The sequence below is a fragment of the Scomber japonicus genome, chromosome 4 (assembly GCF_027409825.1).
Source record: "Scomber japonicus isolate fScoJap1 chromosome 4, fScoJap1.pri, whole genome shotgun sequence".
Taxonomy (NCBI): domain Eukaryota; kingdom Metazoa; phylum Chordata; class Actinopteri; order Scombriformes; family Scombridae; genus Scomber; species Scomber japonicus.
In genome coordinates, this window is record NC_070581.1 from 1,400,394 (window position 1) to 1,414,728 (window position 14,335).

At 39.2% G+C, this 14,335-nt stretch overlaps 1 protein-coding gene across 1 annotated transcript in view; it reads left to right on the forward strand.

Annotated features, from left to right (window-relative positions):
- Positions 1 to 12,737: 12,737 nt before the first annotated feature.
- skia (v-ski avian sarcoma viral oncogene homolog a) overlaps positions 12,738 to 14,335 on the forward strand; it is a 77,975-nt gene continuing 76,377 nt past the window's right edge. The window contains exon 1 of the mRNA XM_053318129.1: positions 12,738 to 14,060. Within this exon, the coding sequence (XP_053174104.1) occupies positions 13,155 to 14,060 (906 nt within the window). The 5' untranslated portion in view covers positions 12,738 to 13,154. The remainder of the gene's footprint in view (positions 14,061 to 14,335) is intronic.

The window sequence follows — 14,335 nt, forward strand, 5'->3', positions numbered from 1 at the left end:
GACGTGAACATTGGTTTGGTTTAGTTGTGTCGCCAGTAATCTCTGTATCAAATTCACGAGCTACAGAAGTGTTCACCACGCGCACACAAAGTAACAATATCATGTCATTGAGACATGAATGTATTATAAGAACATGTAATATATACACACAGTCAGACATAACGACACTCACCTCTCAGTGTCAGCGGGTAACGGCAGTGTTAGTCGGCTCTTCTCGGTTTCTGGCTGCTTCTCTGTAACACAACATTTCTTTCTCTTCAGTTTAGATTTCGGGTAATTTTCAGCCATGTTTACATCGCGTCTCAAAAAAAGCATCGAAATTTCGCGCCTCGACTTCCTTGTTCCTGAAACATGACGTCACTTGACTTTGTCCAATCCGATAGTGTCCTCTCCTTGTGTGAGACAAACTACCCAGCAACTATCAGCATCTAGTTGTTGTGATGAAACAATGATTTTAATAAAGGCTAGATTCTTTCACCACTATTAATTCCTTCACTTTACTACTCATCACCTGGTTCAAACACATTGAATGGAATTGATGAGCACTATTATAGAAGTGGTGTTGATTTCAAACAATTTTATTAGGTGTTAAGTTTATCACATCAACCCCATTGGTAATTATAAGGACAAGCAAACCCATAGCTTAACAGTGATGGGGTTAGTTGTCACTGTGTCAGAGTGTCTTTGATGGTTAATAGCTTCTTGTTACAATAAGTTATAAAAGTGAACATGATACCCATTTCAAGCCAAGACCTTAAGATCTCATTTAATATATGACTGTGCAGTGAGACACCTTAATTTCTTGGTTAAAGAAAACCCTTTTAAATACCCAAGATGACAAAGTGATGGTCAATGATGGACAGAGACAAGCGTTTCCCCCAGGATAACCATATTTATTATTTATTAAGTCATACAGCCCCCAACTTCCCCTGCCCCTGAACCAGCCCCAGTGCCCCCACATGAGGAAGGAGGTGAGCAGCTGTGTGTTGAAATAAAAATGTTTTACTACAGTTTCAAAACAATACAAAGGTGAATCTGTTATGGGAAAGATTAATTAAAATGAAATAAGTCATTTTGAACAATTTTAATTGTTTAAAAAGCATAAACCCTTTTTAAAAATTAAATAGAAGACGTGCAGTAAGAACAGCGGAGAACATCTGTGGTGTGTGCAGCAGACTGGACTGAGAGCAGTCACCCCAATCAGAGAAGTTAACATGTTGGTGACTATGCTATTACAAATAGTTATATTATAGGAAATACTATATAATTAATGTATGTCATGTACACTCTACAGAGCCAGGTCCAGGACCCTCTTCTGGTAATGATAGTCAGAAATACCATTAAAATGCATAATTGTATGTAAAATAGCATCAAAAAATTTTGCCGCTGTGTTGGGGGGGTCCTGAAAAGATTTTTTTCATGGGGCCCAAAATCCCTAGCGGCGCCCCTGCCTGCACAGGACTAGCGACCACTGACCCAGCCACTCCTATAACACTCATACACAAAAAAACAAAAGACGACAGTTCAATTTCTAGACCTCAGTGATAAATACTTTCTTCCCTGGGGAAAATAATGTCTTAAATAGTCAAAAATATACAAAGGTCAAAGAACAAAATTAAAACTAGAGCAACCACAGTCCAACCAAAAAGAGACTTATCTAAACAAATAGCTAGATCAAATAACAGGAAAATAAGAAACTGCTAAAGTAACAGAACTAAACACAACAGAACCAAATTAAAACAAACTAAACTAAACTAAACAAACACATTAAATGAGTGACCCACTGCCAGTAATCAATTAATTACATTAAATAATACCATTACCTCCAATTACAGTTGACTAGGAGTCTCAAACAGACTTGAGGCACTGGCTAAAATCCAGAAAGCAGGACCTGAAATTAAAATCACACATTATGCCTGAGCACTGATAAAACATTAAATACAAAGAAACCCTACCCGAATAGCAAGCATGACATGTGCATGCAAAGAGAGAGGCATGCTCTGAAACATACAGCCTTATATATAGGCCAAACAAAATGAAGGACCAGGAAGTGTAAAGTGATTGCACCTGTGTGGCTATGGTAGCCCAGAAGGACATACTACTGGCTATATATAGGAATCTTTACTGAAAGATGTTTTGAAGGCCAACAACCAACCCTTACATCTTGAGTTTATAAACACAGAGATTGTTTACTGTATATAGTAGTTTATTTTATCTTATTTATTTTTTTCACTTTCACTCTTAGGCTGCTACTATTTTCCCACTACACTGCCAAGGAGGATCAATAATCTTGTTATGTCTTGTTGTGTTATCTTGTCTTGTAAAGCTTACATGAGTTTTAACAGTTTTCTTGTTCATACATTCAGATACAGAATACATGTATTGTTTCTTTAAAAAACATTTTTAATACAATTTAATAATTTAATAATAAACAAATTACAACTGAGAGCAGAAATTCTTGTCATTCATCACAGAACCTAATCAACACATTTTTCTAAAGTAATGTAAAATAAGAATAGAAAGATCATTTTCTCCACAGTTGTTCTTCCCTCAGTGATAATCCTCTGATAGCTATAAGATCCATGTGTGCACTTTTACATATTTGATGGGTTTGCTCAAAATCACATTTGATTGGAGACATTTTTGTAAACGCTTCTGAATTTAAAAGGTGTCATCAAACAATAAAAATGCTTTGCAGGAAGATAAAAGACAAGGACTATGATATTAAAATACTAAAATGATTTTACATATATATTACATATATTTGGTGTATAACAAAGAGATATGTGAAGAATTAGAAACTGTGGAAATGTTTGAATAACTAATTGCAGGGTGTGTGGTGTCAAGCAGTAACAGCCATATGTGTAACATTGTGTTGATTTGGACTGGACGTGAGATCATCATTGATTGACACTGACTGTGCAGGTGTTCTCATAGCTGTTCTGTGAGGCATGGCTGAATCTGTCAGTGTTCATCATCACAGCAGCTGGCTTGGCTTGGCTCAGTTGGCTTGTTGTAAGGTCAATCCAGTCGAGCAGCACCATGACAGTAATCAACCAATCATGTAAAAAATGTGGCATTTCGAGGAAGTCAAAGGTTTAGCTTTATACATGTCTTGTAGAAAGTGTGCTAACTTTCTCTATCACTGTTTGGTTCAAACTAATGCATTATAGAAAATAGTTCAGACTGCATTTACTGTACATTTGTGGTCAAACCCTCCATCTCTCTATTCACTTTATTGGGTTATTATCTGTAATACTTACAGACCTAAAGACATACATAGTGTGAGATGATATCAGCAGTACATTCCCTGAGTGCATTTGACTGTTGAATGGTAAATCTTTGTATATTCAGAATTTTGTTATGTGGGCTTTCTTTGTAATGATTTATGGTATTTTGCACATACGTTATATTGTTTTCAGTTTATCTTTAATCTAGCATATGATACATGTGTTATTCATATGCTGTGTTGAATGTTTTGTAATGATAAAGTTAACTCAAATAGGTATGGAAATATGTAAGGAAATAAATGAACATATACATTTTTCTTCTGTAGTGTGATGATTACATACATATTATGCAATACTGTATGTTATTACATTGCTATTATAGCTAAAATATAGTCCCATGGGATTAAAAGGGGATTTGAAAAATACAAATCATATCAAGGAGTTTAATAAGATTTGATTTAGAACAGAATAGAATGGAAAGCCTTTATTGTCATTATAGAAGAACATAGAACAAGATAAGGAGTGCTACATCTGAAACAGAGCTGATTAGTCAATAAAAATAATGAACCAATAAGACAGACAACATAAACAAGCATACAATGGGGAAATAAATAGTGTAAGTAAATGGTTTATTGCACTTAAGAGACTGTATATTGCACTAAGACTGTATATAAGAATTTTAGTATAGAAGTTTTAAAGCACTTACACCATTTTTAAAAGCCACACACACCAAAACTATGTGTTTTTACTGCTTTTCACTTAGTAGGCCTCTGCTTAAGTTAAAAGTGGTCACCTAACTCACGGTAGTCAGAAGAATAAAGGTGTAAAAGCTCATAGGAGAGTTAGGGGTCAACTTGAGTTTTCCAAAGGTGTGCAAAAATGCATTCTTAAGTTCAACCGAAGACGATGAGGCTTTGGCAATCTGTGTTTGACAAATCAAGTGGGTATTTTCCCAAGTTACAGAGTTTCTAGTACCAAACTTCCTCTTTAAGTTAGTCACTCTCTACTGCTGCTCAGCAAAGATCCATCAATACACATAGAATGAACTTTGACCTAAAAACACTGTGACTTGGGAAGATACCCTGTTGATTTGTCTAACAGACGTTTGAACCTATACAAATAATTTTGTTCAACTTTAGGATGCACTTTTGCGTAAACACTAGTGGACTGTGGATTTTGTCTCCCATCTCTTACACTGAAATCTTGAGAATAAGCTGTCTCTTTGAGGAACAGTGTAAACAGACTCTTTTAAATGTACAAATGATCATGTGAGTATGTGCTATGAATAAGTATGAGTAAGTACTATACTTTTAATCAGTGTAGGATTCATCCACTCTATAAGTAATGACAACATTTGCTAATGAAAGCTCTAAAAAGTCAGTCAGTGGACTTCAGAGTTGAAATGACTATTGTTAGCTAATGTTTTTAAGGGTCTTTGCTCCAAAAATAAAGGATACTTTTAAAATGACACAAAAAGATGGTAGGAATGTTTTTCACCATTTCACATCGATATGCACAACAATCCAAAAATGTAAATCTAATGTGAACTAAACTAAATGAAAGAAAATAAATTAACGAAAATAATGTGTGCTCAGCTAGTTCCAAAAGTAACAACAGGACGTTCATCAAAGTGCAATATTCTCTCAAAATGCAATAGGCCTTTGACTTTAAAGCTGAGAAAACATGATCAAGAGCCTTTTAATGGCCCATTTTTGGTCATGGTAAATAGCTGCTGATATAGCACTTTTATCCAAAGTGCTTTACAGTGTTTTTCCTGCTCTGCACTCACACAGTCACACACCAATGGCTGCAAGCTAACATGAAGTGTGCTGGCGCAACCATCAGGAACAATTTTGGGGTTCAAAAGCTTAACCTAAGGCCCTCGACCTTTTGATTAGACCCTCTGATTAGCTCTACCTCCTCAGCCACAGCCGCCCCTTAAGTCATCCAATCACCACCTCTCACTTTAAATCTACTAATACACAAGTTCTCATACCACTCTTTCATAAGGATTTCTTCTCAGTGCACACTAAAGAAGGTTACATCATACAAGGATGCGAACTGTAATGATAATACTTTGTTCCCTCTGCTAGGACACACATTAAGTGGAAAGTTGAAGTCATAATAATGGTGGGACTTTCTGAGCCCTCTAAGCTTTTGGACAGAAGAGAGGGACCAACGGAGAGTGGCTACAATTATGCAATGGAAAAAGACAAGGGAAAGCTGGACTGAACGGAAGGAACAGAAAAGAAAGGAAAGGGGAGAGAATTATTTTTTTCAAAAAAAAGGAAGACTGCACTATGGGAAAACCCTGCCACTTTGAAATAAGGTGAGAGCATTTTTTTGGAAACAGTGCCCTATAAGATGAGTATTCCAGAAGGACTGCCGCTGAATTGCTGACATTAGCCAATCTGTTTTTTCTACCTCAACCACAGAAGGGGAAAACACAAAAGCAGAGCAGTGGGCCAGTCCTGTGGTACATAGTGCTACTCTGGGAAAAAGCAACCCGGCGCCTGGAAAGAAACGTTATGTCATTCATCCCACGTGATGCTGTGTTGTGTTCTGCTGTCATGGTGACGGGAAGGATGATGAGGAGAATAAAATTGAGGTGGTAGCAGCCATAAGGATCTAAGTTAAAGAAATGTAGGTCAAACCACTACTCAACTTCTCCATGAAGTGATTAGAACATAGACACAAATCTTCAGGTGTTCCTGGTATATTGTTCCGGTACTTCATGACAACATTTAGTCCAGTCTTGAGGAGATAAAGTCATGGACAAGTTTCTCTATATGTTAGATCTTAGGGTTAGAGAAGGGCAGAGTTTAGAGATGTTTTTGAGATAAAAAAAGGTTTTGCAAAAGTCAGCGACACCCAGATTAGTGACTGAGGAGGAAGGGGGATTGTCCTGGCCGTCAAAGTTGAGATGAGGTATGGGAACCTCATGTGGAGAGCCAATGAGGACACCTTCAGTTTTGCTGCCATTGAGCTGGAGGAAACTTGTACTCATCCAGTCCTTTATCTCCTTCCAACACATACTGAAGCCTGACATGGCTGCAGAAGGTCTTGGGGCAGTTTTGATGTACAGCTGGGTATCATCAGCATAGTAATGACAAGACATCCCATGTCTGCTGATGACACATCCAAAGAGCCAAATATTTCCCTAAAAGAGGACAGAGACCAAGACCGAGTGGCAAGAAACCAATGAAAAATAGTCAATACTGGGCAGGAACACATACTATGCTTACAAATAAGGTGAGGAGCAACAATTTGAGATTTAATGATTACTGATACTGATCCAAGTAACTCTCTGTTCCTACAACAGTACATGGACTTGCCAGTAGTTTGATGGAGGGTTGATATTAGTTTGGTCTAGCCTGGTGTGGGGTCTGTAGGAATAAGGACACAATTAATCGCCACCAAAGAGGTATAATGTAACTTGAAGAAGTTTTATTTACATGTGTCTTCTTAGTTGGCTTGCCAATGTTAACCACTAGTAAAGCTACATTCAGGAATGACTTGGTGTGACAATAGTTCACTGGAAGGATGGAACTTCATGTAGTCACTAGGGTTCATGTTAGACTGGCTAATTATCAGGAAATACCTCCAAACTGTAGTCAGCGTCTCCTTGTTTTTCTACATGTTAAACACAGGAAATGGAACAGCGCCATGACAGAGCTGAGTAATTCAAGTAAAGTAATCATGGCTTTGAATGTAATGAATTGCTTTTGCTGTTGAGTAATTAGTGAAGTAATGTAATACATGTTTAATATACTCATATGTAGAATTTAGTGGTATCTAGCAGAATGGACGTGGCAGAAATGGAATATAATATTCATAAGTATGTTTTAATTAGTGAGTAATCACCTGAAAATAAGAATCATGTTTCCGTTACCTTAAAATGAGCCTTTATATCTAGAAAGGGAGTAGGTCCTCTTCTTCATGTTGCACTGCCATATTTCTACAGTAGCCCAGAACTGACAAACTAAGCACTGGCTGTAGAGACAACCTATGTTTTTCACTCACTTCTTGCAGGGGGGGAGGGGTTAGGTGGGAGCGGCACAATGTACAAGCAAGAGCCCACTGAATCCTACACACCACACCTTTCAATAACAATAAACACACAACATATATAATTTTTTGCTATTGTTTTAGCCATACCAGTTACTTACTTAAGCTGTCAGTATGCTAAATAACTATGGAAACTGGTAGTTCTCTGTAACACACACACTATGAATGCCTTCCATGAGAGCCTGTCTAAAAATGTAGACTATTATTATATTTAACAATTATTGCCCCCCCCCTCTCTCCCCTCCATGACAGCTGGCTTTTCACTCCTTTAACTGTGGCTGTTCAGAACAGCTAGATAAACACTTTCCAACATGGTTGGACAACAGATCATACAAACTACTTCTTATATAGCATAACTCACCCTTAATTCTCCTTTTCCTCTTTATGACATAAAGCCACAATAAGCTCCTGCCATCATTTGTAATTCTTGGCAACATGTTGAGCCTCCACCCAAGCTAGGTTCACTTTAGCTTGATCGTCCATTAATTCTGTCCCTGGTCATGTTGGGTCCCCCAGGTTTTCTTTTGCCTGGAGGAGTCCATCTCATTGCAGCCTTTGTGATACGATCTACCTCCATTTAAAGTGCACAGCTAATGCAGTTGCAGCTACAATTTGATGTTTTTGCTTTTAATTTTTTCAGCATTTAAATGGTGATGCTTTCATATCAGCTTTAGCCTTCCACCAGCATTCACCATACATCAGGATGGACTTAATGTTGCCATGTATGAAGATGACCTTTGGTTTTTAGGCTGTATTGATTGGAGCATACTTATAGTTGGAGCTAAAATATGTAACCTTCTGACAACTACATTCTTCACATCTGGTTGGGTAAAGCTTTGATCAAGGACAATTTGCTTCTTTTGAAATTTTATTTATTAAAGCAATAGTTGAACATTTGCTCATTCCCTTTTTTTCTGAGATAAAAAAGACTGATATTGACATGTGTGTGCATCAACCCTTACATACTGTTCAGGGTCAAAATCACATTTATTTAAACTAGACTATTCCTAATGTGACCCACAGTATACAAAAATGGAAGTAAAATGCAACTTTTTTATTGATACACATTGTTATATGTAAATGTACAAATCTGACCTGTGTTTGTTAAACAAATTCAAAACTCAGCATTCAAACATACTGTTGTATTCATCATATTCTATAAAATGTTCTCCTTGATAATAAAATTGTGTTTTAATCTCCAACGCTCTCTAATGAACACACTGTCTCTTGTCTACTGCTATATATGATGTAGCCAGATGAAGTTTTGGAACTGTTCCAAGGGAGAAACCACTTTCTCTCCAAGTGAAAGTTTGGAAATTCCCACCTGGTATGTTATAATTATGATGATGCATCCCCAGAATGTCTTCAGCCCCACATTGTAGCAGCTCTAAGCAAGGATTCAGACCCAATATTATTTATTTATACATTCTCAAAGTTTTGGCCAGGTTTAGAGAAGGTCTGAAAGTAGGCACGATGTACTACTCATGTTTGCTTTTTTATTCTTAACACAATTCATCACTTTGTATGTGTACATTTGACAGTGAACATATTTAACACTGCTTTAATGTTAAATGGCATTTAACTCCTCTATGTGACTGCAGATTTTTCTAACCAAACTGAAGTGTAAATCTTTTGCCTAAAGACAATCGGCCCACATTGTTCAACCTTTAAGTAGACTGAAGCTTTCAGCTTAGTGTCCTTCGAGATGCATACAAGGTTGATCCATCATCCAAGATTTGAGAGTCAAATAACATTGTGTTCATGAGCTTTGTTGTCACAAAACTGTGTAATAAACTCGAAGCTAACATTAGCATTGTAGGAAGGATCATGTGATTTTGGTAGTTTCTAAAGATGCCTTCTTTTCTTGTTCTGAGTCTGAATTCCTTAATGTCAGACAGTCCTTGAACATAGCAACAGGGGAAGGTTTCTCAAAACGCAGTGATTAAGTATCTTTATAAAAAAGAAAAGAAAAAAGAAAAATACAATTATAGAGAGGGAGGAGAAGACCTGGAGTCATGACCATCATCATCCAGAAAGATCTTCATGTTCACTGTGAGTGGCAGATAGTGTGCATCCTGCAGCAGATGCTTACAGCTCTCCAAAAACACATCAGACTCTAATGCAAGGTCATCACTGGGCACAAGAGAAAACAACTGAAGGCTCAAAGAGAGGGAGGGAAAGGTCATAATTGACAAATTCAAGTAAATGATGAGCGGAGATGAGCTCAAGGCAAGAAAGAAGAAAAGAAAACAAAAAAAACATTGCATGCTGGCAAATCTGAATATGAATCACTGAGGCTTGGCATACACTCTGTACTGTCTAGCAGCTCTGGCCTTGATAGGATGAAAGGCCTGAAGGAAACACCAGCTTTGTACCTCACTTGTATCCATTACCACTTAATGTACACACACAGACAGTGATACAGTATGTCAGTGGAGTACTGTAGGCCCACATCCAGCCTGCAGCTGCCAGAGCTGGCTGGCAGGATGGCCTCATGCCATGATAAGACCACCCATAGTGTTATAGCAGGCTTCATACACTGGGTAAATATCAGAAAACAGATGAAAAAACAGGCCTGATCCATTTGATGTAGTTCATATTTATTGTTGAATTAAAGAAGTGGCTTATAATGTTTTTTATGTATGATGTGGAGAACACACCCTGTAAATTTCATATAAATCAGATAATGTTTGTCATCTGATATACAAACTATATTGGAATTAAATATAGGCTATTTACCAGGAATTATGCAGCCAGATGCTGTCTTTGACTTTGCTTCTTATAATATTACAACGTAGCATAAATATGTTCTACTCTTGGTTATAAAGGTTATGTTCCAATAAATGGATACAATGTTTTATGTTTGGAGCTGAGTAAAATGAACACTGAATGCTATTGCTCATTTAGTCATCATGTGCACATGACTGATCTCTTCTCAAGAATGTACTGTGCTAAAAATAAATCTTATAATTTACTCAAAAATATTGTGATAAATGATATTTGATATCAGTGCTAGCAAGAGCTGAAAAGTATTGGTCCAAAAACTCAGGGCCCTAACATTTTTTTGAACATTAGTTAATTTTTTAATTAACATATCATCATTAATAGACATGAATAGAATATTTCATTTACTATTAAACTATGTTGAATGTTGCATGCATGTCTACACAGTAAATATTATACAGTTAGTATTGGACTATAAGAGAGTTACAAGTCTTCACAGGTAGAGGTGTAGTGTTTGGTGTGACCTGTGTGTGGTGGTGGGGCCCTGTGTGATCTCTTTTCATGGGGCCCAAAAACCCTAGCCGCTCCCCTGCACGCACGCACGCACACACACACACACACACACACACACACACACACACACACACACACACACACACACACACACACACACACACACACACACACACACACACACACACACAGTGTCTGCACTGGGCTGCAGTAGAGGTTCCTCCAGGTCTTGGCCCCTGCCATCATGTTGCAGTTACAGCAGTGTTTGGCTAGGGGACGCCACAGGAACAGAAAAGCTCTTGTTCTTCAGGGCTGGAGTTGAACTTGCTCTGGACACATGACCTCCTGAGGTTCACTCACTTGGTTTTGATTATAACCCAATAATATATGACTTCCCTTTCACTGTTCCCATACTATTCAGAGAGAAAAATGTGTCAAAGGAGACTTTTTTTGTTTTGTTTGCAACTTCTACAAACCCTGAGAGGACTTTTCTGTTTGTACACTGTGTGTCCTAAAATAATTTATCCTTCAACAGAAACATAAAAAGTAAAGCATTATACGTCTGATCTGATAGTAACAGTACAATTCAAAGCTTTGAAACATCAGTTGTGTTTGTGCATACAGTCTGGGTACATATTTTGTTCAAATTGGTCTTTATGAGTAACAGATGACGATCTCTATGGGTAACAGTCAAAATAAACAGAATGGAAAGAATACACAAAGAATTGAAAGTATCGGCCCACAAAGAATCAGTGCTTTGCTTATTGTTGCAGGTTGTATTGGTGCGTTGAGCTCCCAAAAGTCTTCTATCATCATTTCTTTACAAAGAGTGTCTCTCAAGGTCGCCAACACATGAAACTTGTTTATTCGCCGCTACTTGCCAAACAATTTTAACACATTCAGGCAGAAGGAAAAATAAATAAACCGCAGTCAGTCGTGCAATTTGCGTTTCCCCTTCCAAAGCTAAATTTGTCGACTCGCAAAACACCAGCCATCCTTTTTCTAAGCTTTTTTTTCTTCGTCTTCCCCTCCACACATAGCTGCTATATTCTTCTGATACATTCAGGTACCATGGGAAAGATGGAAGCGTTTAACTTTCTCCTTGGGATTATCGTTTATTTGAGGTTTTAGCTGATAAATGATCAGATCTCAGATGTAGAGAACGTGGAACAATGCATGTCACTTTCATAAGGTAAAAAGGAAATATAGGCTATACATCAAATACTAATACCCGCTATCTATCTATCTATCTATCTATCTATAGAATCTGCGTGATTTAAGAAATACTAAGCTCATTTAATCAAATGCCACAATTTAAACATACTCAGCTAGTATAGGTAAGAGTCCCGTATTCAAATGAGTAAAGTAAAAAGTACATTAGCCAAACATTAAATAAATCAAAGTACACATCTACACGCATAATATCCTGTTAAAAAACAAAACAAACTCAATTACATGCAAAAAGTCTTGCATTCATTCAACATTTTGTTCAAGTAAAAATACAGAAAGCTACTACAGATTAGCCCTTATTTATACTTTTATATATATACCTGTACATATAATGTGTTATTAGGCTTTTAAGTATTTAAGCGTAGCAGCAAGGCGGCTGATTTGATTTAAAAAATATACTTTTCTTTATATGATGGTTCATCATATTGTATATGTTGTCCATGTTTTGTATTAAATCTAAATTTAAATCTGAAATGTACGTATAAAGCCTTCAATAAAGCATAGCGGATTTAGTACAACATTTCCTTAGAAACGTTACTGTAATAGAAATGATTAGTTAACACAGAAATACTCGAGTTAAGTACAAGTACTTACTTTCCACCGCGGCAGAAAGTACTCACATAAAGTTTATACTTTTTCCCATATGACTTTAACGCAGCATCCGTCTTCTCTCCTCACATCGCTGCTTTTTCTTCTTCTCTGCTCTCTGCAGGGCAGTGAGGGGGGGTGACGGCTTGTTCCTGGAAGAGCCCTGCCTGCCTGCAGAGTCACTCACATTCCTGGCTGGGATTCAATGACTGAGCCAGACACACAAACACAGAGGGAGGGGGAGAGAGAGAGAGAGAGAGCGAGAGAGAAACAGAGAGAGAGAGGGGGGAAAGGGAGAGGGAGAGAGAGAGAGAGCGAGAGAGAGAGCGCAGGCTGGCTCTCAGACTTCTCATCTCCATACAGTCAGAGTGAACTGCGGGGGCAGACGGAGTGGATTGCGGCAGTCCTCGACAGCGGAAAGAGCCGCAAATAAGGATTTTTTAAATCGAGCTGTATCGACTCACAACTGCCGCTTTTTGTTTGTTTCTCCTCCTTCTTTCTGGAATTCGATAAACGGAACTTTTTTGGTTTTCCTGGAGTTTTGGAGAGTCGTCTTTCAGATATGGACAGTCTGCGACCCGCTGCAGGGAGCGACTGGCCGGTGATCAGTCAGTAGACACAGACTGCCTCTACACTGGAAACTCACCGTCTGGGACTTAATTCTGGATATTTCATGAAGCGCTTCGCATTTTTGTTCAGTTCTGGGACACAGTGGATTTACCAGCTCCAGGAACGGATTGATACTCGTGATTCCCGGTCGACGACAAGAGAGCTTTTCGCTTCTAAAGTTGCAGGAAAAACATGGAGACTGTAAGTCGGCAGAGCTTCCAGCCTCATCCGGGACTGCAACAAACTCTCAAGCAGTTTCACCTCAGCTCTATGAGCTCTCTGGGCGGACCGGCGGCTTTCTCTGCCCGGTGGCAACATGAGCTCCTCTTTAAGAAGGACGGAAAGGAGCCAGAGCCGGTTCTGCAGCATCTCCCGCCGCCTGTGATGCCGGGCCCGCTCTTCATCCCGTCCGATCGCTCCACGGAGAGGTGTGAGACGGTCCTGGAGAGTGAGACCATCTCATGCTTCGTGGTCGGCGGGGAGAAGCGACTGTGTCTCCCGCAGATTCTGAACACGGTGCTGCGGGACTTCACCCTGCAGCAGATCAACTCGGTGTGCGACGAGCTGCACATCTACTGCTCCCGGTGCACGGCGGACCAGCTGGAGATCCTTAAAGTCATGGGGATCCTGCCCTTCTCCGCGCCGTCCTGCGGCCTCATCACCAAGACGGACGCCGAGCGGCTGTGCAACGCCCTCATCTACGGAGGCGCCTACCCGCCCCGCTGCAAGAAGGAGCTGAGCGGAGGATCGCTGGAGCTGGAGCTCACCGAGAGGAGCTTCAAAATCTACCACGAGTGTTTCGGCAAGTGTAAGGGCTTGTTCGTGCCGGAGTTGTACACCAACCCCAACGCAGCGTGCATCCAGTGCATGGACTGCAGACTCATGTATCCGACTCATAAGTTCGTGGTGCACAGTCACAAGGCGCAGGAGAACAGGACTTGCCACTGGGGCTTCGACTCGGCTAACTGGAGGGCATACATCCTCCTGGGCCAGGATTACACGGGGAAAGAGGAGAAGAGCCGTCTGGAGCTGCTGCTGGACGAGATCAAGGAGAAATTTGACTTCGCCAACAAGTACAAGAGGAAAGCATCATCCAGGGTGAGTCGGTGCTCCATGGAGCTGTGTGTATGCATGGCTGCTCATGCACTTTTTGCTCTGTTTTTATTATTTTTTGCCATCATCATCGTCCTGATCATCATCATCAAATTGCTCAGTTATTTCCTTATGTATGTATTTCCCTGCTTCGTTTATGAACGCTCTGCAGCTCCTGCACACTCTGCTTTAATGCAAACTACAAGGAGCTTGTTCTGAAGTTGCTTATTCAAATACTCATTTGTGAAAAAAAGCTTGAATGTATCCACTGAAATGCATTT